Source organism: Tachyglossus aculeatus, chromosome X1 (genome assembly GCF_015852505.1).
Source record: "Tachyglossus aculeatus isolate mTacAcu1 chromosome X1, mTacAcu1.pri, whole genome shotgun sequence".
In the NCBI taxonomy this organism is placed as follows: Eukaryota; Metazoa; Chordata; class Mammalia; order Monotremata; family Tachyglossidae; genus Tachyglossus; species Tachyglossus aculeatus.
The window spans coordinates 28,576,394-28,599,393 of NC_052101.1; the positions used below are offsets into that span (position 1 = coordinate 28,576,394).

A 23,000-nucleotide genomic window follows, 5' to 3' on the forward strand; every position below is an offset into this window, starting at 1 on the left:
AATATAAAAATACAATCTCTTTTGATGTAAACAATCACAGTTTCCTACTTTCCCTCTCCTCGGTCCTTTCAAATCTGCCTAGAAGTATGCGACTATCTGATGTTAGGACTCCGGCCCCTGAAAGAAACAAAAAATTTCTGCCACAGATCAGCAGGCGTCCCAACAAGTGACCCACTGTAGTGAAGAATGCATCTAGAAAGATCTGGGTAGAGTCAACACAGGAATACCAACTCTGCCAATTGTAAGCTGTGTGACTTCTCTGCGCCTCAGTTCCCTCATCTGTAAAATGGGGATTAAGACTGAGAGCCCCCCGTGGGACAACCTGATCACCTTGAAACCTCCCCAGTGCTTAGAACAGTGCTTTGCATGTAGTAAGCGCTTAATAAATGCCATCATTATCATTATTATTATTACCACCATCTGACCATCAGGAGAGGTGTTGACGCTCAGAGGAGAAACAACTGTAATATTTTTCAGAAGGCCAGATCAATCAATCGTATTTACTGAGCGCTTACTGTGTGCAGAGCACTGTACTAAGCGCTTGGGAAGTACAAGTTGGCAACACATAGAGACAGTCCCTACCCAACAGTGGGCAGATGACTTGGGAAATGGCAAAAAAGGCAACTCATCAGGTTAAGGTCCAGGTGAAAGCTTTAGACAGTCAGTCACTTAGGAGTTGCTATTTACAGATGACTGTGCCCCTAGAGGTCCGCGCTCAGGGACGGGATTTCTGTTTTCTAGCCGGAGCCTTGCGACGGAAAAGAAAGTAAAAAAATAAAACAGAGTTAGCACATCATCAGGAGACTGTCAGAGAGTGGTGTCAACGTGGCACCGGACTAAACTGAATACCTACAGAGTCGTACCGCTATCCAACCAACTACACCCAGACCGAGCCCCCTTTTTCCTCTCCTGCTCCCTCCTTCCCCTTCCCACAGCACCTGTATATATGTTTGTACAGATTTATGACTCTATTTGACTTGCACATATTTACTATTTATTTTGTTAATGATGTGTATCTAGCTTTACTTCTAGTTCTCCTGACTTGACACCTGTCCACATGTTTTGTCGCCCGTCTCCCCCTTCTAGCCTGTGAGCCCGCTGTTGGGTAGGGACCGTCTCTAGATGTTGCCAACTTGGACTTCCCCAGCGCTTAGTCCGGTGCTCTGCACGCAGTAAGCGCTCAATAAATACGATTGAATGAATGAATGAATGAATGAAAAGGGGATTCACAGACGCGCTCCTTGGACGGTTCCATCGGAGTCGAGGAGGAAGCCAGGACCTCCGGCAGCGAAGTCCTGGGATGAAGCCCTGAAGCCACGCTCACCTCGACACGTCACTGGGGGTGAAGTGAGGAAAGGGGACAAAAACAGACTATCGAAACAGTTGCTGTACGGTGAGCTGAAACCCGGGATGGCTGAAAACCGGGGGGACACAGCAAATCCTTTAAGGTGGCACCCCTGAAAAAGAGTCAGGAGGCCACTGTGGCCCGACCGAGGAGAAGTGGCTCTGACCAAGTGGCTTCAAGAGGATGGCGAAGCGAGACCATCCCCGGAGCTGCCGACAGCTCATCCTGAAAGGGCCATTTAATAATAATAAGTTCACGGTCTAGAGAATCCCTCTCCCTTTTGTGCCACCCTTGGCATTTGGATTTGCGCTTTTATTCATCCCACAGCACTTCATTCATTCAATCGTATTTATTGAGCGCTTACTGTGTGCAGAGCACTGTGATATACATATCTGAAATCTATTTTAACGTCTGTCTCCACCTCTAGGCTGTAAGCTCCTTGTGGGCAGGGGAGACATAGCAGTCTCTCAAATATTTAGTACAGTGCTCTGCACACAGTACGTACTCAATAAATATGATTGATTGATTGATTGATGGGACCATAATATGAGCTAGGGTTGGATGGTCTAGACTGCAAGGTCCTTGAGAGCAGGCACTATGTCTACTTACTCTACTGCCCTCTTCAAAGTCCTAAGTATTCAACAAATACCTTTAATAATTGTCTTGGGGAAATAATAATAATAATGATGATGATGGCATTTATTAAGCGCTTACTATGTGCAAAGCACTGTTCTAAGCGCTGGGGGAGGAGACAGGGTGATCAGGTTGCCCCCCCTTGGGGCTTCCAGTCTTCATCCCCGTTTGACAGATGAGGCTCAGAGAAGTGAAGTGACTTGCGCAAGGTCACACGGCTGGTAAGCGGCGGAGGTGGGATTAGAACCCACGACCTCTCCATCCCCGTGATCCCCGTGCAGAGCCCCAGGTTCGAATCCCAGCTCCACCACTTCTCTGCTGTGTGAACTAGGGCAAGTTGCATAAATTCTCTGGGCCTCAGTTACCTCATCTATAAGAAGTGGGGATTAATTGTCGGAGCCCAATGTGGGACAGGGACTGTGCCCAACCTGATTAACTTGTATCTACCCCAGCACTTAGAACAGTGCTTGGCACAAGGCAAGTGCTTAACAAGTACCATAATTATTATCATGGTCTTCCCAGCCTGAGCCCCCTTTTTCCTCTCCCCCTCCCGAGAAGCAGCGTGGCTCAGTGGAAGGAGCCCGGGCTTGGGAGTCAGAGGTCACGGGTTCAAATCCCGGCTCCGCCAATTGTCAGCTGTTTGACTTTGGGCAAGTCACTTGACTTCTCTGGGCCCCAGTTCCCTCATCTGTAAAATGGGGATGAAGCCTGTGAGCCCCCCGTGGGACAACCTGATCACCTTGAAACCTCTCCAGCGCTTAGAACGGTGCTTTGCCCATAGTAAGCGCTTAATAAAGGCCATCATTATTATTATTATCGAGAAGCAGCGTGGCTCAGTGGAAAGAGCCCGGGCTTGGGCGTCGGAGGTCATGGGTTCGAAACCAGGCTCTGCCACTTGTCCGCTGTGTGACCTCGGGCAAGTCACTTTAGTTCTCTGTGCCTCAGTTCCCTCATCTGTAAAATGGGGATGAAGACTGTGAGCCCCACGTGGGACAACCTGATCACCTTGTATCCCCCCCCCCAGTGCTCTGCACATAGTAAGCGCTTAAAATGCCACCATTTATTTTTATCCCCCCCACCCTACCTCCTTCCCCTCCCCACAGCACCTGCATATATGTTCGTACAGATTTACTACTCCATTTATTTTACTTGTCCTTATTTACAATTCTATTTATTTTGTCAAGGATGCGCGTCTAGCTTCACTTCTATTTATTCTGACGACTTGAGACACCCGTCCGTCCGCACGTTTTGTTTTGTCGTCCGTCTCCCCCTTCGAGGCCGCTGCTGGGTGGGGCCCGTCTCTAGCTGTTGCCGACCCGTCCTTCCCAGGCGCTCGGCCCCCTGCTCCGCACGCAGTCAGCGCTCAATAAAGCCGATGGAAGGAATGAATGAATGAACGGTCCTTCCCGAAGCGCTCAGCCCGCTGCTCCGCGCGCGGTCAGCGCTCAGTACAGACGATGGAATGAACGGATGACTTGAGTCCCAAGCCCGGGCTCCTCTCACCGCGACGCGCGGCTTCTCTTTTACGGGGGGAGGCCGGCTCGCGCCCCCTCCTCCCCCGCCTCGCGCCCCCTCCTCCCCCGCCTCGCGCCCCCTTCACCCGCCTCGCGCCCCCTCCCCCTCCTCGCACCCCCCTCCCCCGCCTCGCGCCCCCCTCCCCCGCCTCGCGCCCCCCTCCCCCGCCTCGCGCCCCCTCCCCCTCCTCGCGCCCCCCTCACCCGCCTCGCGCCCCCCCCCACCCGCCTCGCGCCCCCTCACCCGCCTCGCGTCCCCCCAGCCGCCTCGCGTCCCCCCAGCCGCCTCCCGCCCCCCTCACCCGCCTCGCTCCCCCCCTTCACCCGCCACGCGCCCCCTCCTCACCCGCCTCGCGCCCCCCTCAGCCGCCTCGCGCCCCCTCCCCCTCCTCGCGCCCCCCTCACCCGCCTCGCGCCCCCTCACCCGCCTCGCGTCCCCCCAGCCGCCTCGCGTCCCCCCAGCCGCCTCCCGCCCCCCCCACCCGCCTCGCTCCCCCCCTTCACCCGCCACGCGCCCCCTCCTCACCCGCCTCGCGCCCCCTCAGCCTCCTCGCGCCCCCCTCACCCCCTCCCCCTCCTCGCGCCCTCCCCTTCACGCGCCTCGCGCCCCCCTCACCCCCCTCGCGTCCCCCTCACGCGCCCCCCTCCCCCCTCACGCGCCTCGCGCCCCCTCCTCACCCGCCCCCCTCCCCCCCTCACGCGCCTCGCGCCCCCTCCTCACCCCCCGCCTCGCGCCCTCCTCACCCCCCGCCTCGCGGCCCCCTCCTCACCCGCCTCGCGCCCCCTCCACCCGCCTCGCGCCCCCTCCTCCCCCTCCTCGCGCCCCCCTCAGCCGCCTCGCGCCCCCTCCTCGCGCGCCCCCCTCCGCCTCGCGCCCCCTCACACGCCTCGCGTCCCCCCAGCCGCCTCCCGCCCCCCCCACCCGCCACGCGCCCCCTCCTCACCCGCCTCGCGCCCCCCCTCGCGCCCCCTCCTCACCCTCCTCGCGCCCCCCTCACCCTCCTCGCGCCCCCTCCTCACGCGCCTCGCGCCCCCTTCACCCTCTTCGCGCCCCCTCAGCCTCCTCGCGCCCTCCTCACCCGCCTCGCGCCCTCCTCACCCGCCTCCTCGCGCCCCCCTCCTCACCCGCCTCGCGCCCCCTCCTCACCCTCCTCGCGCCCCCCTCACCCACCACGCTCCCCCTCCTCAGCCGCCTCGCGCCCCCTCCTCGCGCCCCCTCCTCACCCGCCATGCTCCCCCTCACCCGCCTCGCGCCCTCTTCACCTGCCACGCGCCCCCTCACCCGCCTAGCGCCCCCTCCTCGCGCCCCCCTCAGCCTCCTCGCGCCCTCTTCACCCGCCACGCTCCCCCTCCCCCTCCTCGCGCCCCCTCCTCACCCGCCTCCCGCCCCCCTCACCCCCCTCGCGTCCCCCTCACGCGCCTCGCGCCCCCCTCCTCACCCGCCACGCTCCCCCTCACCCTCCTCGCGCCCCCTCTTTCAGCCCCCCGGCGCCCAGGCCCCGCCCCCTCATGTCAGGCCCCGCCCCCTCGGGCCTTCTTCGTCAGCGCATTGGCCAAACCCCCCCCCCGTCGGCCTCCGCCCCCCGCCCCCGGCCGGGCTGCATTCATTCATTCATTCATTCAATCGTATTTATGGAAAGGATAATAATAATAATGTTGGCATTTGTTAAGCGCTTACTACGCGCAAAGCACCGTTCTAAGCGCTGGGGGGGGGGGGGGAACACAAGGAGACGAGGTTGTCCCACGGGGGGCTCACGGTCTTCATCCCCACTTTACAGATGAGGGAACTGAGGCCCAGAGAAGTGAAGCGACTTGCCCAAGGTCACACAGCAGACGCGTTGAAAGCGCTGACTGCGCGCGGAGCGCCGGACTAAGCGCTTGGGAAGTCCAAGGCGGCAACGTCTAGAGACTGGGTCCCTGCCCACCAGCGGGCTCACAGTCTAGAAGAAGTGCTGCAGAAGTGAAACCCGGCTCAGTGAAGAGAGCACAGGCTTCGGAGCCAGAGGTCGTGGGTTCAAATCCCGGCTCCACCAATTGTCAGCTGGGTGACTTTGGGCCAGTCACTTCGCTTCTCTGGGCCTCAGTGACCTCATCTGTAAAATGGGGATTAAGATTGAGCCCCCCGTGGGCCAACCTGACCACCTTGTACCCTCCTCAGCACTTAGGACAGTGCTTTGCACATAGTAAGTGCTTAATAAATGCCATCATCCTCCCCGCCTTACCTCCTTCCCTTCCCCACAACACCTGCATATATGTATGCACGTATTTATTACTCTACTTATTGATTTACTTTACTTGCACATATCTATTCTACTCATTTTATTTTGTTAATATGTTTTGTTTTCTGTCTCCCCCTTCTAGACTGTGAGACCTAGAGAGGACCAGCTCTCCAGGTGGCCAACTTGGACTTCCCAAGCGCTCAGTCCGGTGCTCTGCACACAGTAAGCGCTCAATAAATACGATTGAATGAATGTGGGGCTAGGGACCGGCTCTAGATGTTGCCGATTTGTACTTCCCAAGCGCTTAGTCCAGTGCTCTGCACACACTAATTGCTCAATAAAGACGACTGAATGACTGTGTGGCTAGGGACCGGCTCTCTATGTTGCCTATTTGTACTTCCCCAGTGCTCTGCACACAGTAAGCGCTCAACAAATACGACTGAATGAATGTGTGGCTAGGGACCGTCTCTAGATGTTGCCGATTTGTGCTTCCCCAGTGCTCTGCACACAGTAAGCGCTCAACAAATCATCATCAATCGTATTTATTGAGCGCTTACTATGTGCAGAGCACTGTACTAAGCGCTTGGGAAGTACAAATTGGCAGCATATAGAGATAGTCCCTACCCAACAGTGGGCTCACAGTCTAAAAAATACGATTGAATGAATGTGTGGCTAGGGACCGGCTCTAGATGTCGCCGATTTGTACTTCCCCAGTGCTCTGCACACAGTAAGCGCTCAATAAATAGGACTGAATGAATGTGTAGCTAGGGACCGTCTCTAGATGTTGCCGATTTGTACTTCCCCAGTGCTCTGCACACAGTAAGCACTCAACAAGTACGACTGAATGAATGTGTGCCTAGGGGCCTTCTCTATATGTTGCCGATTTGCACTTCTCAAGCGCTTAGTCCAGTGCTCTGCACACAGTAAGCGCTCAACAAATACGACTGAATGAATGTGTGGCTAGGAACCGTCTCTAGATGTTGCCGATTTGCACTTCCCCAGTGCTCTGCACACAGTAAGCGCTCAACAACTACGACTGAATGAATGTGTGGCTAGGAACCGTCTCTAGATGTTGCCGATTTGCACTTCCCCAGTGCTCTGCACACAGTAAGCGCTCAACAAATACGATTGAATGAATGTGTGGCTACGGACCGTCTCTAGATGTTGCCGATTTGCACTTCCCCAGTGCTCTGCACCCAGTAAGCGCTCAAACTTGTACTTCCCAAGCGCTTAGTACAGTGCTCTGCACACAGTAAGCGCTCAATAAATACGAATGATTGATTGATTGCTTAGGGACCGTCTCTAGATGTTGCCGATTTGTACCTCCCCAGTGCTCTGCACACAGTAAGCGCTCAACAAATACGACTGAATGAATGTGTGGCTAGGGGCCGTCCCTAAATGTCGCTGATTTGTACTTCCCCAGGGCTCTGCACACAGTAAGCGCTCAACAAATACGATTGAATGAATATGTGGCTAGGGACCGGCTCTAGATGTCGCCGATTTGCACTTCCCAAGCGCTTAGTCCAGTGCTCTGCACACAGTAAGCGCTCAACAAATACGACTGAATGAATGTGTGGCTAGGGGCCTTCTCTATATGTCGCCGATTTGCACTTCCCCAGTGCTCTGCACCCAGTAAGCGCTCAACAAATACGACTGAATGAATGTGTGGCTAGGGGCCTTCTCTAGATGTCGCCGATTTGCACTTCCCAAGCGCTTAGTCCAGTGCTCTGCACACAGTAAGCGCTCAATAAAGACGACTGAATGACTGTGTGGCTAGGGGCCGTCTCTGTATGTTGCCGATTTGTACTTCCCCAGTGCTCTGCACGCATTAAGCGCTCAATAAAGACGATTGAATGAATGAATGAATGAATGACGGCCCCGGCCTGCCCACCGTCCCCGGCCTCCGCCCGTGGGGCCTCCACCCCTCGGCCTCCATCATCATCATCAATCGTATTTATTGAGCGCTATGTGCAGAGCACTGTACTAAGCGCTTGGGAAGTACAAATTGACAACATATAGAGACAGTCCCTACCCAACAGTGGGCTCACAGTCTAACAAAATAAAATAAATAGAATAGATATGTACAAGTAAAATAAATAAAGAAATAGAGTAATAAATCTGTGCAAACATATACACATATATACAGGTGCTGTGGGGAAGGGAAGGAGGTAAGAAGGGGGGATGGAGAGGGGGACGAGGGGGAGAGGAAGGAAGGGGCTCAGTCTGGGAAGGCCTCCTGGAGGAGGTGAGCTCTCAATAGGGCCTTGAAGGGCCTGCATTGGCCTTCTACACTGTCACAGTCTTCTAGCCTGCCAGCCCACTGTTAGGTAGGGACCGGCTCTCTAGATGTAGCCAACTTGGACTTCCCAAGCGCTTAGTCCGGTGCTCTGCACACAGTCAGCGCTCAATAAAGACGACTGAATTAATGTGTGGCTAGGGACCGGCTCTGGATGTTGCCGATTTGGCCTTCCCAAGCGCTTAGTCCGGTGCTCCGCACACAGTCAGCGCTCAAACAAGACGACTGAATGAATGAGGTGTGGCTAGGGACCGTCTCTATGTGTTCCCAACCTGTACTTCATCATCATCATCAACCGTATTTATTGAGCGCTTACTGCGTGCAGAGCACTGTACTAAGCGCTGGGGAAGTACAAGTTGGCAACATATAGAGACAGTCATCATCATCATCATCAATCGTACTTATTGAGCGCTTACTATGTGCAGAGCACTGGACTAAGCGCTTGGGAAGTCCAAATTGGCAACATATAGAGACAGTCCCGACCCAATAGTGGGCTCACAGTCTAAAAGGGGGAGACAGAGAACAAAACCAAAGATACTAACAAAATAAAATAAACGGACTAGATAGGTACAAGTAAAATAAATAAATAAATAGAGCAATAATAAATAAATTGAGATTGCACCCAGACTGAGCCCCTTCCTTCCTCTCCCCCTCGTCCCCCTCTCCATCCCCCCATCTTACCTCCTTCCCTTCCCCACAGCACCTGTGTATATGTATATATGTTTGTACATATTTTTTACTCTATTTATTTATTTATTTTATTTGTACATATCTATTCTACTTATTTTATTTTGTTAATATGTTTGGTTTTGTTCTCTTTCTCCCCCTTTTAGACTGCGAGCCCACTGTTGGGTAGGGACCGGCTCTCTATGGTGCCGACTTGGACTTCCCAAGCGCTTAGTCCAGGGCTCAGCACATAGTCAGCGCTCAATCAAGACGATTGAATGAATGAATGAATGAATGAATGAATGAATGACGGCCCCGGCCTGCCCTCCGGCCCTCGGCCTGCATTGGCCCGTCTCCCCCTTCTAGCCCGCGAGCCCACTGCTGGGTAGGGGCCGGCTCTAGATGGAGCCAACTTGGCCTTCCCAAGCGCTTAGTACAGTGCTCCGCACACAGCCAGCGCTCAATCAAGACGACTGAATGAATGAGGTGTGGCTAGGGACCGTCTCTATGTGTTCCCAACCTGTACTTCATCATCATCATCATCAACCGTATTTATTGAGCGCTTACTGCGTGCAGAGCACTGGACTAAGCGCTTGGGAAGTACAAGTTGGCAACGTATAGAGACAGTCCCTACCCAGCAGTGGGCTCACAGTCTAAAAGGGGGGAGACAGAGAACAAAACCAAACATACTAACAAAATAAAATAAACGGACTAGATAGGTACAAGTAAAATAAATAAATAAATAGAGCAATAATAAGTAAATTGAGATTGCACCCAGACTGAGCCCCTTCCTTCCTCTCCCCCTCGTCCCCCTCTCCATCCCCCCCATCTTACCTCCTTCCCTTCCCCACAGCACCTGTATATATGTATATATGTTTGTACATATTTTTTACTCTATTTATTTTATTTGTACATACCTATTCTACTTATTTTATTCTGTTAGTATGTTTGGTTTTGTTCTCTTTCTCCCCCTTTTAGACTGCGAGCCCACTGTTGGGTAGGGACCGGCTCTCTAGATGTAGCCAACTTGGGCTTCCCAAGCGCTTAGTCCAGGGCTCAGCACACAGTCAGGGCTCAATCAAGACGAATGAATGAATGAATGAATGAATGAATGAATGAATGACGGCTCCGGCCCTCGGCCTGCATTGGCCCGCCTCCCCCTTCTAGCCCGCGAGCCCACTGTAGGGTAGGGGCCGGCTCTAGATGGAGCCAACTTGGGCCTGCCCAAGCGCTTAGTACCCAGTCAGCGCTCAGTCGAGACGATGGACCGAGTGGATCGGCGGCGGAGGCCGGGGGTTGGTGGTGTGTCTGGCTCCCCGCCCGCCCCGTCCCGCCCCGTCCGGTCCCGTCCGGTCCCGTCCGGTCTGACCGACCTTGAGCAGGCGGCAGCGGCCGGGGACGAAGTGTATGTTGAGCTCCTGCTGCCGGCCCACCATGCCCGAGGCCGCCGCCGCCGCCGCCGCCGCCGCCGCCCGTGGCGCCTCCAGCTCGGCTCCGCGCGGGGCTGCGGCTAAGGCGGGGGCGCGCGCGCGCGCGCGCTCCCGCTCTCTCTCCCCCCACCCCTTCTTGCGGGGGGCGGCGGACGCGGCCTCCGATTGGCCGGGCCCTCGGGGGCGCGCACACGCCCGCCTTCCTCCCGGCCGCGCGCCCGCTTCTTCAATCAATCAATCGTATTTATGGAGCGCTTACTGTGCACAGCCCGCTGGGGGGGGGGGGCGCGGCGGGAGGGTTGGGCGGCGGGCGCGGCCTCCGATTGGCCGGTCCCTCGGGGGCGCGGCCTCCGATTGGCCGGGCCCTCGGGGGCGCGGCCTCCGATTGGCCGGGCCCTCGGGGCCGCGCATACGCCTACCTTCCTCCAAGGTAGCGCGCCCGCTTCTTCAATCAATCAATCAATCAATCAATCGTATTTACTGAGCGCTTACTGTGTGCAATCAATCAATCAATCGTATTTATTGAGCGCTTACTGTGGACAGCCCGCTGGGGGCGGGGGGTGGGTTGGGCGGCGGGCGCGGCCTCCGATTGGCCGGGCCCTCGGGGGCGCGGCCTCCGATTGGCCGGTCCCTCGGGGGCGCGACCTCCGATTGGCCGGGCCCTCGGGGACGCGGCCTCCGATTGGCCGGGCCCTCGGGGACGCGGCCTCCGATTGGCCGGGCCCTCGGGGACGCGGCCTCCGATTGGCCGGGCCCTCGGGGCCGCGCACACGCCTTCCTTCCTCCCGGCCGCGCGCCCGCTTCTTCAATCAATCAATCAATCGTATTTACTGAGCGCTTACTGTGTGCAATCAATCAATCAATCGTATTTACTGAGTGCTTACTGTGGACAGCCCGCTGGGGGCGGGGGGTGGGTTGGGCGGCGGGCGCGGCCTCCGATTGGCCGGGCCCTCGGGGGCGCGCACACGCCTGCCTTCCTCCCGGCCGCGCGCCCGCTTCTTCAATCAATCAATCGTATTTATGGAGCGCTTACTGTGCACGGCCCGCTGGGGGGGGGGGGGCGGTGGCGGGAGGGTTGGGCGGCGGGCGCGGCCTCCGATTGGCCGGGGCCTCGGGGACGCGACCTCCGATTGGCCGGGCCCTCGGGGACGCGGCCTCCGATTGGCCGGGCCCTCGGGGGCGCGCACACGCCCTCTTTCCTCCCGGCCGCGCGCCCGCTTCTTCAATCAATCAATCAATAGTATTTATTGAGCGCTCACTGTATACAGCCCCCCCGGGGGGGGGGGGGCCGGTGGGAGGGTTGGGCGGCGGGCGCGGCCTCCGATTGGCCGGGCCCTCGGGGGCGCGGCCTCCGATTGGCCGGGACCTCGGGGGCGCGCGCACAGCCGCCTTCCTCCCGGCCGCGCGCCCGCTTCTTCAATCAATCAATCAATCAATCGTATTTATTGAGCGCTTACTGTGTGCAATCAATCAATCAATCGTATTTATTGAGCGCTTACTGTGGACAGCCCGCTGGGGTCGGGGGGGAGGGCGGTGGGTGGGTTGGGCGGCGGGCGCGGCCTCCGATTGGCCTTGCCCTCGGGGGCACGCGCACGCCTGCCTTCCACCCGGCCGCGCGCCCGCTTCTTCAATCAATCAATCAATTGTCTTTATTGAGCGCTTACTGTGTGCAATCAATCAATCAATCGTATTTATTGAGCGCTTACTGTGTACAGCCCGCTCGGGGGGGCGGGGGGTAGGGCGGCGGGCGCGGCCTCCGATTGGCTTTGCCCTCGGGGGCGCGACCTCCGATTGGCCCGGCCCTCGGGGACGCGCGCGCTTGCCTTCCTCCCGGCCGCGCGCCCGCTTCTTCAATCAATCAATCAATCAATCGTATTTATTGAGCGCTTACTGGGTACAGTCCGCTGGGGGGGGGGGCGGGAGGGCTGGGCGGCGGGCGCGGCCTCCGATTGGCCGGGCCCTCGGGGGCGCGGCCTCCGATTGGCCGGGCCCTCGGGGACGCGACCTCCGATTGGCCGGGCCCTCGGGGCCGCGCATACGCCTTCCTTACTCCCGGCCGCGCGCCCGCTTCTTCAATCAATCAATCAATCAATCGTATTTATTGAGCGCTTACTGTGTGCAATCAATCAATCAATCGTATTTATTGAGCGCTTACTGCGGACAGCCCGCTGGGGGCGGGGGGTGGGTTGGGCGGCGGGCGCGGCCTCCGATTGGCCGGGCCCTCGGGGACGCAGCCTCCGATTGGCCTTGCCCTCGGGGGCGCGGCCTCCGATTGGCCGGTCCCTCGGGGGCGCGCGCGCGCCTGCCTTCCTCCCGGCTGCGCGCCCGCGCCTTCAATCAATCAATCGTATTTATTGAGCGCTTACTGTGTGCAATCAATCGTATTTATTGAGCGCTTACTGTGTGCAGCCCGCTGGGGGGGGGGGGGAGGGTTGGGCGGTGGGCGTGGCCTCCGATTGGCCGGGCCCTCGGGGGCGCGCACACGCCCGCCTTCCTCCCGGCCGCGCGCCTGCGTGCCCCCTTCTTAAAGGGGAAGCAGTGGCAAGAGCCCGGGCTTTGGAGTCCGGGATCATGGGTTCGAATCCTCCCTCTGCCCATTGTCAGCTGTGTGACTTTGGGCAAGTCACTTCACTTCTCTGGGCCTCAGTTCCCTCATCTGGAAAATGGGGATTAAGAGTGTGAGCCCCCCGTGGGACAACCTGATCTCCTTGTAATCTCCCCAGCGCTTAGTACACTGCTTTGCACATGGTAAGCGCTAAATAAATGCCATCATCATTATTATTATTATTAAAGCGCCAGGGCCGCCACCGCTCGGCCCCCTCCGGGGCTCCTCAATCAATCAATCGTCTTTATTGAGCGCTTACTGTGTGCAATCTCAATCAATCAATCGTATGTATTGAGCGCTTACTGCGTGCAGCCCGCTCTTGGTGGGGGGGGGTGGGGGGGGTGGCGGGCGCGGCTTCCGATTGGCCGGGCCCTCGGGTACGCGGCCTCCGATTGGCCGGGCCCTCGGGGGCGCGGCCTCCGATTGGCCGGGCCCTCGGGGGCGCGCGCACGCCCGCCTTTCTCCCGGCCGCGCGCCCGCTTCTTCAATCAATCAATCAGTCGTCTTTATTGAGCAATTACTGTGTGCAATCAATCAATCAATCGTATTTATTGAGCGCTTACTGCGCTCAGCCCGCTCTGTGGGGGGGGGGGGAGGGTTGGGCGGCGGGCGCGGCCTCCGATTGGCTGGGGCCCTCGGGGGCGCGCCCGCCCGCCTTCCTCGCGCCCGCGCGCCCCCTTCTTAAAGGGCAAGCAGCGTGGCTCAGTGGAAAGAGGCCGGGCTTTGGTGTCAGGGATCATGGGTTCGAATCCCGCCTCTGCCAATTGTCAGCTGGGTGACTCTGGGGAAGTCACTTCACTTCTCTGGGCCTCAGTTCCCTCATCTGGAAAATGGGGATTAAGAGTGTGAGCCCCCCGTGGGACAACCTGGTCACCTTGTAACCTCCCCAGCGCTTAGTACAGTGCTTTGCACATAGTAAGCGCTTAATAAATATTATTATTATTATTATTATTATTATTATTATTATTATTAAAGCACCAGGGCCGCCACCGCTCGGCCCCCTCCGGGGCTCCTCAATCAATCGTCTTTATTGACTTTATTGAATCTTTTAGACTGTGAGCCCACTGTTGGGTAGGGACTGTCTCTATATGTCGCCAATTTGTACTTCCCAAGCGCTTAGTACAGTGCTCTGCACATAGTAGGCGCTCAATAAATACGATTGATGATGATTGAGCGCTTACTGTGTGCAATCTCACTCAATCAATCATATTTATTGAGCGCTTACTGTGTACAGCCCGCTGGGGGGGGGGCGGGAGGGTTGGGCGGCGGGCGCGGCCTCCGATTGGCCGGGACCTCGGGGGCGCGGCCTCCGATTGGCCGGGCCCTCGGGGGCGCGACCTCCGATTGGCCGGGCCTTCGGGGGCGCGCACACGCCCGCCTTCCTCCCGGCCGCGCGCCCGCGCGCCCCCTTCTTAAAGCCACAGAGCCGCCACCGCTCGGCCCCCTCCGGGGCTCCTCAATCAATCAATCGTCTTTACTATTATTTTATTATTATTATTATAGAGAAGCAGCGTGGCTCAGTGGAAAGAGCCCGGGCTTTGGAGTCAGAGGTCATGGGTTCAAATCCCAGCGCCACCAATTGTCAGCTGGGTGACTCTGGGCAAGTCACTTCACTTCTCTGGGCCTCAGTTCCCTCATCTGGAAAATGGGGATGAAGACTGGGAGCCCCCCGTGGGACAACCTGATCTCCTTGTAATCTCCCCAGCGCTTAGTACAGTGCTTTGCACATAGTAAGCGCTTAATAAATGCCATTATTATTATTAAAGCGCCAGGGCCGCCACCGCTCGGCCCCCTCCGGGGCTCCTTGATCAATCGTCAATCGTCTTTATTGAGCGCTTACTGTGTGCAATCAGTCAATAGTATTTATTGAGCGCTTACTGCGTGCAGAGCACTGGACTAAGCGCTTGGGAAGTCCAAGTTGGCAACATAGAGAGACGGTCCCTACCCAACAGCAGGCTCACACTCAATTCAATCGTATTGGGCGCTTACTGTGTGCAGAGCACTGTACTAAGCGCTTGGGAAGTTGGCAACATATAGAGACGGTCCCTAATAATAATAATAATGGTATTTGTTAAGCGTTTACTATGTGCAAAGCACTGTTTTAAGCGCTGGGGGAATACAAGGTGATCAGGTTGTCCCATGTGGGGCTCACAGTCTTAATCGCCATTTTACAGAGGAGGGAACTGAGGCCCAGAGAATCAATCAATCATATTTATTGAGCGCTTACTGTGTGCAGAGCACTGGACTAAGCGCTTGGGAAGTACAAGTTGGCAACATCTAGAGACGGTCCCTACCCAACAGTGGGCTCACCGTCTAGAAGGGAGACAGAGAACAAAACCAAGCATATTAACAAAATAAAATAGAATAGATATCAATCAATCATATTTATTGAGCGCTTACTGTGTGCAGAGCACTGTACTAAGCACTTGGGAAGTACAAGTCGGCAACACATAGAGACAGTCCCTACCCAACAGTGGGCTCACAGTCTAGAATACGTACAAGTAAAATAAATAGAGTAATAAATATGTACAAACATATATACAGGTCCCAGTTAAGTGGCTTGCCCAAAGTCACACAGCTGACAAGGGGCGGAGTTGGGATTCGAACCCATGACCTCTGACTCCAAAGCCCGGGCTCTTTCCTCTGAGCCACCCTGCTTCACTAGCCTGAGAGCCTGTTGTTGGGTAGGGCCCGTCTCTAGATGTTCCCAAGCGCTCAGTCCAGTGCTCTGCACACAGTCAGTGCTCAATAATATATATCTGTATATATTCATAAATAATGAATAAATGTATTTATTTTACTTGTACATATTTACTATTCTCTTTATTTTATTTTGTTAATATGTTTTGTTTTGTCGTCCGTCTCCCCCTTCTAGACTGTGAGCCTGCTGGTGGATAGGGGCCGTCTCTCTAGGTTGCCAATTTGGACTTCCCAAGCACTTAGTCCAGTGCTCTGCACATAGTAAGCGCTCAATAAATATGACTGACTGAATGAATGAATAAATAGGATTAAATTAATGAATGAATGCCTTCGGCTCGGGAGGGAGGAGGGGGGGAAACCCAACCGTCCACCAGCGTTGTGGCAACGGGGAGAGCTCCAGAGGGAAGGGAAGGGCAATATTTATTACTCTATTTACTGGTACAGATTTACTATTCTATTTATTTTATTAATATGTTTTGTTTTGTCGTCCGTCTCCCCTTCTAGACTGTGAGCCCGCTGTTGGGTAGGTTGGGTAGAGAAGCAGTGTGGCTCAGTGGAAAGAGCCCGGGCTTTGGAGTCAAGAGGTCACGGGTTCGAATCCCGACTCCGCCCCTTGTCAGCTGTGTGACTTTGGGCAAGCCACTTAACTGGGACCTGTATATATGTTTGTACATATTTATTACTCTATTTGGGGCCTCGGTTCCCTCATCTGTAAAATGGGGATGAAGGCTGTGAGCCCCTGCGTGGCTCTGCCCCTTAGCTGTGTGACTTTGGGCAAGCCACTTCACTTCTCTGGGCCTCGGTTCCCTCATCTGTAAAATGGGGATGAAGGCTGTGAGCCCCAGCGTGGGACAACCCGATCACCTTGTAACCTCCCCAGCGCTTAGAACAGTGCTTTGCGCATAGTAAGCATTTAATAAACGCCATTATTACTATTATTGTAGAGACGGTCCCTACCCAACGGGCTCACAGTCTAGAAGAGGGAGACAGCAAAACATGGAGACAGGTGTTAAAACCGTCGGAATAAACGGAATTAAAGCTATATGCACATCATTAACAAAATAAATAGTAAATATGTACCAGTAAAACAGGGTAATAAATATGTACAAGTAAAATAAATAAATTTATTTATCATTTATATATATATACTATTGAGCGCTGACTGTGCAGAGCATTGGACTGAGCTCTTGGGAACATCTCTATATGTTGCCAACTTGTACTTCCCAAGCGCTTAGTACAGTGCTCTGCACACAGTAAGCGCTCAATAAATACGATTGATGATGATGATGATGATGATGATCTAGAGGCGGACCCTACCCAACAGCGGGCTCACAGGCTAGAGAAGCAGCGTGGCTCAGTGGAAAGAGCCCGGGCTTTGGAGTCAGAGGTCATGGGTTCAAATCCCCGCTCTGCCCCTTAGCTGTGTGACTTTAGGCAAGTCACTTCACTTCTCTGGGCCTCGGTTCCCTCATCTGTAAAATGGGGATGAAGGCTGTGAGCCCCCGCGTGGGACAACCTGATCACCTTGTAACCTCCCCAGCGCTTAGAACAGTGCTCTGCACATAGTAAGCGCTTAATAAACGCCATTATTACTATTATTATAGAGACGGTCCCTACCCAACGGGCTCACAGTCTAGAAGGGGGGGACAGACAGCAGAACAAAACATGGAGACAGGTGTCAAAACCGTCGGAACAAATGGAATTAAAGCTATATGCACATTTACTGTTGGGTAGGGACTTTATATGTTGCCAACTTGTACTTCCCGAGCACTTAGTACAGTGCTCTGCACACAGTAAGCGCTCAATAAATACGATTGATTGATCATTAACAAAATAGTAAATATGTACAAGTAAAATAGGGTAATAAATCTGTACAAATATATATACAAGTGCTGTGGGGAGGGGAATGAGGTAGGGCGGGGGGAATGGGGAAAGGGAGAGGAAAGAGGGGGCTCAGTGTGGGAGGGCCTCCTGGAGGAGGTGAGCTCTCAGGAGAGAATGAGGCCCAAGGGGGCCGTCCACCTCCCACCCTCAACCGCAATCATTCCAGCCCTCCAATGACAATAATAATAATAATAATGACTGTATTAAGCGCTTACTCTGGGCGAAGCGCTGTTCTAAGCACTGGATGGGGATACAGGGTGGCCAGGTTGTCCCACCGTCTTCATCCCCACTTCCTTCCTTAGCAACGCGGCTCGGTGGAAAGAGCCCAGGCTTGGGAGTCAGAGGTCAGGGGTTCAGATCCCGCCTCTGCCCCTTTTGTCAGCTGTGTGACTTTGGGCAGGTCACTTCACTTCTCTGGGCCTCAGTTCCCTCGTCTGGAAAATGGGGATTGAGATTGGGAGCCCCCCCGCCCCCCGTGGGACAACCTGATCACCTTGGATCCTCGTGCGCGCTTAAATGCCAAAATTATAAATTATCATTACAGACGAGGGAACTGAGGCACAGAGAAGCGAAGTGACTCGCTCAAGGTCACAGCTGACGGGGCGGCGGCGGGATTCGAACCCACAACTTCCGACTCCCAAGCCCGGGCTCTTTCCACTGAGCCCCTACGATGTCCTGCATCCTTCCTCCCCTTAAATCGAGGCCACCCATTTGGACTCGGTTTATCAGGGGAGAGAATAAAGGCAAAAATCTAAGAGGTTAAATAAGAAATAATCCGACGAGGGACAGAGGGGAGAAGCAGAGCAACGCAGAAGCGGGAATGCAAACGCCACCAACAAGGCCGAACGCCCCGGTGACTCATTCATTCAATCGCCTGTATTGAGCGCTTAATGTGTGCAGGGCACTGTACTAAGCGCTTGGGAAGTACAGATCAGCAAGATAGAGATAGTCCCTACCTAATAACGGGCTCACAGTCTAGAGCACCCGCTTGGGTGAGAGCATCGTCCGTTGGGATGCAGGAAACGACGTACGACGATACTTTCCAGTGATGCCAGTCCAATAATAATAATAATACTAAAAAATCCTGCCGATTTGACCCGGTGAAATGCAAACTGGATCGCGCCAGGTGCCGCTTTACGGAAGAGCAAAAACAGCAACAAAACCAGCAGGATTGAGTCCCGCCAGGGTCGAGAGTGGCCCGGCAACCGTGAGTGGGACGAGTTTCCACCCCTCAACACCGGTGCACCAGTTCCCCATGACTGATCGTTGGTGTGTGTGTGGCATTTGTTAAGCACTGGGGTACATACAGGTTATACGTGGGGTTCACAGTCTCGGCAGGATGGAGAACAGATACTGACTCCCTATTTTGCAGATCGGGGAACCGAGGCACAGAGAATTTGAGTGACTTTAAGTCACTTGGCATGTGGCAGGGCCAAGGTTAGAATGCAGGCCCTCCGATTCCCAGGCCTGTGCTCTTTCTACTGGGCCACACTGCTTCCCTAAACGGCATGGTGAGAATGGGATAGAACTTTTATTTGGTAGAAAGTACAGCATGAATCAATCAATCAATCAATCAATCAATCGTATTTATTGAGCGCTTACTATGTGCAGAGCACTGTACTAAGCGCTTGGGAAGTACAAATTGGCATCACATAGAGACAGTCCCTACCCAACAGTGGGCTCACAGTCGAAAAGGGGGAGACAGAGAACAGAACCAAACATACCAACAAAATAAAATAAGTAGGATAGAAATGTACAAGTAAAATAAATAGAGTAATAAATATGTACAACCATATATACATATATACAGGTGCTGTGGGGAAGGGAAGGAGGTAAGACAGGGGGATGGAGAGGGGGACGAGGGGGACCGTGAATGAGACCGAGATGAGCTTAATATTATGGGAGTTCTTTGGGGAAGGTGTCCACATAAGCCATGGACTATTGGTGTCTCCTCCTCTAGACTGTGTGAATGTGGGCCGTGAATTTGTCTGTTTATTGCTGTAGTGTACTCTCCCAGGCACTTGGTACAGTGCTCCGCACACAGTAAGTGCTCAATAAATACCATTGACTGACTCATTTGAAACTAGCACACGCAAAAGCAGAAGGCAGAGAGGAATGCAGATCACACCTACCTAAAGTGAAGGAGTTAAATTAAAGACAGGGAAAAAGGCAGAGACATTGGATGAGCTGGATTTTCGATTGCCCTAAGCCAAGCATTTGTTGAGTGTCGCTTTTGGGAAGGTGCCTTATTTTAAAGTACTTTTTACCACTCTAGGGGTTAGTACAGTGCTCTTCTGCACACAAAGTGCTCAGTAAATAATAATAATTGCATTTATAAAACGCTTACTATGTGCAAAGCACTGTTCTAAGCGCTGGGGAGGCTACAAGGTGATCAGGTTGTCCCACAGGGGGCTCACAGTCTTAATCCCCATTTTACAGATGAAATAACTGAGGCCCAGAGAAGTGAAGTGACTTGCCCAGAGTCACACAGCTAATTGGTGGAGCCAGGATTTGAACCCATGACCTCCGACTCCAAAGCCCGGGCTCTTTCCATTGAGCCACGCTGCTTCTCTATATGATCGATTGGTAGGGGCCGAAGCCACCAGGTAATTTCCCATTTATCTTTTCCCATTCACAGCTAGCATTTCGCCCGCTTTTTCCTCTGCTCCTCCTCCCTTCCCCATCACCCTTATTCCCTCCCTCTGCTCTACCCTCTTCTCCGCCCCACAGCACTTGTGTATATTTGTACATATCTATTATTCTATTTATTTTATTAATAGTGTGTATATATCTATAATCCTGTTTATCTATTTTGATGTTATTATTTTGTTTTGTTGTCTGTCTCCCCCTTCTAGACTGTGAGCCCGTTGTTGGGTAGGGATTGTCTCTATCTGTTCCCGAATTGCACTTTCCAAGCGCTTAGTACAGTGCTGTGCACATAGTAAGCGCTCAATAAATACGATTGAGTGAATGAATGAATGGGGCTTAATTTCCTTTATAACGAGAAACGCCGTGTGCCTAGAAAGTGACCGCTCCAGGAACTACCTCGAGGTTACCGTTTCACGATTTGGAATTTGTGGATTTATAGTTCCGAACCGGAATCAGAGCTACACTCACCACTATCTTTAAAACCACTGGAAACAATCCACTTCCCAGTGCAAGGTGGAAGAGGCCTGATTAGTCAGTAAATCCGCAGCTCCGACCTTTTATCTCCGGCTGTGTCGTTTTCTTCGTTCAAGCCACTCGGAGATAAGTTGGTGGGGGGGAAGTACCCTGCCTTCTGTGTCCGATAGTTTACGGTTCAGATGTGCTACCGCCGATTTCCCTACAAAGAATTCGCTCATCCTTTTGTCCGCTCTCTTAAAACCTCTCTCTTAAAACCCTGTAAACCGAAAATGCTTCAATTCTTGACCGCTCAGCCCCTTACCTGCTCCATTTCCAAAACCTCGGGCATGATTCTTATCTACCGAGGAAAACAGGAATTAATAACTATCCCAACCCAGCTCAATGGTCGCTCAATGCTGGGACGACACGCGGCGAACCTCCTCGGCCGACCTTTCAGTGACGTGTGGCTCTCCGCACTCCAGTACCCCGGCAGCTCCTTCCCCCGTGACAGCCTTTAAAATGGCCAATGAAAATTTCTATTTTTAATTCTCCCGAACCAAGGATGCCCTCGCAAAGTCATTACCGCACGCGCTGTTCAAGGGAAACACTGGTTATGACGATGACATTTTTCATTAGCGACATATCTGGCAGTCAGAAAAGACAACTTTGTACTTAATTCACAAGACTGCTTTTACATTCAGTTCCTCCTGAGTAATAATGGTGGCATTTGTTAAGCGCTTGCTATGTGACAAGCACTGTTCTAAGCGCTGGGGGGGAAAATACAATCAATCATATACAATCGATACAGTGCAGAGCACTGTACTAAGCGCTTGGGAAGTACAAGTTGGCAACATATAGAGACCTCTACCCAACAGTGAGCTCACAGTCTAGAAATACAATCATATTTATTGAGCGCTTACTGTGTGCAAAGCACTGTACTAAGCGCTTGGGAAGTACAAGTTGGCAACACATAGAGACAGTCCCTACCCAACAGTGAGCTCACAGTCCAGAGATACAATCGTATTTATTGAGCGCTTACTGTGTGCAGAGCACTGTACTAAGCGCTTGGGAAGTACAAGTTGGCAACACATAGAGACAGTTCCTACCCAAGGGTGGGCTCACAGTCTAGAAGGGGGATACAGAGAACACAGTCACAGTCTTAATCCCCATTTTACAGATGAGGGAACTGAGGCACAGAGAACTTAAGCGACTTGCCCAATGTCACACGGCAGACAAGTGGCGGAGCCGGGATTAGAACCCACGACCTCTGACTCCCAAGCCCGGGCTCTTTCCACTGAGCCACGCTGCTTCTCTAAACCACGTACTCAATTCAGTCACGGTCTTAAAAAATGGTTAGTTCAGGGTTTGCTAAATCATCAGTGGCTCAGATCCAAGAACCCTGAGCTGAAATAGGGAGAAGCAGCATGGCTCAGTGGAAAGAGGCTTGGGAGTCAGAGGTCATGGGTTCCAATCCCCCCTCCGCCACTTGTCAGTTGGGTGACTTTGGGCAACTTACTTAACTTCTCTGTGCCTCAGTTACCTCATCTGTAAAACGGGGATCAAGACTATGAGCTCCATGTGGGACTACCTGATTGTATCCCCCCAGTGCTTAGAATAGTGCTTGGCACACAGTAAGCGCTCAACAAATGCTATTATTTATACTGACATTTTCAATTCTCTCATTTTCTTTTAACACCCTATCGGTTGAAATTACCCAACATGTCTTTATCATATTGGTATGCAGCTGAGATTTAGAACGGTAGAGGAAATTTTCATTGAGTTAATAAAATCTGACTGTGGTTATTTAAAAGGAGCCCCATTCACCCAGGGAATACCGACACTTAAGCAATCTTGTAGTTACTCAATCTGACGATTCCTGGAGCATAGACTGGATGGTTTTTACCCAATTTCAGTAGTTTCAAAATGTTTGATCAACTCTTTAACACATCCTCTCTCTTAGATCTCTAGTGAATCCCAAAAGCGGTTCACAGATTTCATAATATAAATCAATCATCAATCAATCATATTTATTGAGCGCTTACTGTGTGCAGAGCACTGTACTAAGAGCTTGGAAAGTACAGGTTGGCAACATATAGAGACAGTCCCTACACAACAGTGGGCTCACAGTCTAGAAGGGGGAGACAGAGAACAAAACCAAACATATAAACAAAATGAAATAAATAGAATAGATATGTACAAGTAAAATAAATAGAGTAATAAATACGTACAAACATATATACATATATACAGGTAACGTTACCTGTAAATCTCCCGTGAGGACAAGGCAAAGTGAAAGCTGGTAGGTCAAATTAAATCTGTCACATTTTCCGGGACAGAAAATAGTTGTTGGAATAGGGTAACAAGAATGAGAAGCACTGTGGCTAGTGGAAAGAGCACGGGGCTGTGCGTCAGAAGACTTGGATCCTAATCATCATCATCATCATCAATCGTATTTATTGAGCGCTTACTATGTGCAGAGCACTGTACTAAGCGCTTGGGAAGTACAAATTGGCAACATATAGAGACAGTCCCTACCCGACAGTGGGCTCACAGTCTAATCGCCACTCTGCTACCTGTGCTCTGTGACGGCAAGTCACTACTTT

General features: G+C 53.3%; 1 protein-coding gene across 2 annotated transcripts in view; it reads right to left on the reverse strand.

The window, feature by feature from the left end:
• The window catches only part of MAT2B (methionine adenosyltransferase 2B), a 41,463-nt gene extending 20,702 nt beyond the window's left edge, over positions 1-20,761 (reverse strand). The window contains exon 1 of one of the 2 annotated variants that reach the window (XM_038740011.1): positions 20,720-20,761. In XM_038740011.1, the coding sequence (XP_038595939.1) occupies positions 20,720-20,746 (27 nt within the window). In that variant the 5' untranslated portion in view covers positions 20,747-20,761. Of the gene's footprint in view, positions 1-10,046; positions 10,147-20,719 lie in introns of those variants that run through there. The other variant, XM_038740010.1, reaches the window with a different exon arrangement.
• Between the last annotated feature and the right edge of the window lie 2,239 nt (positions 20,762-23,000).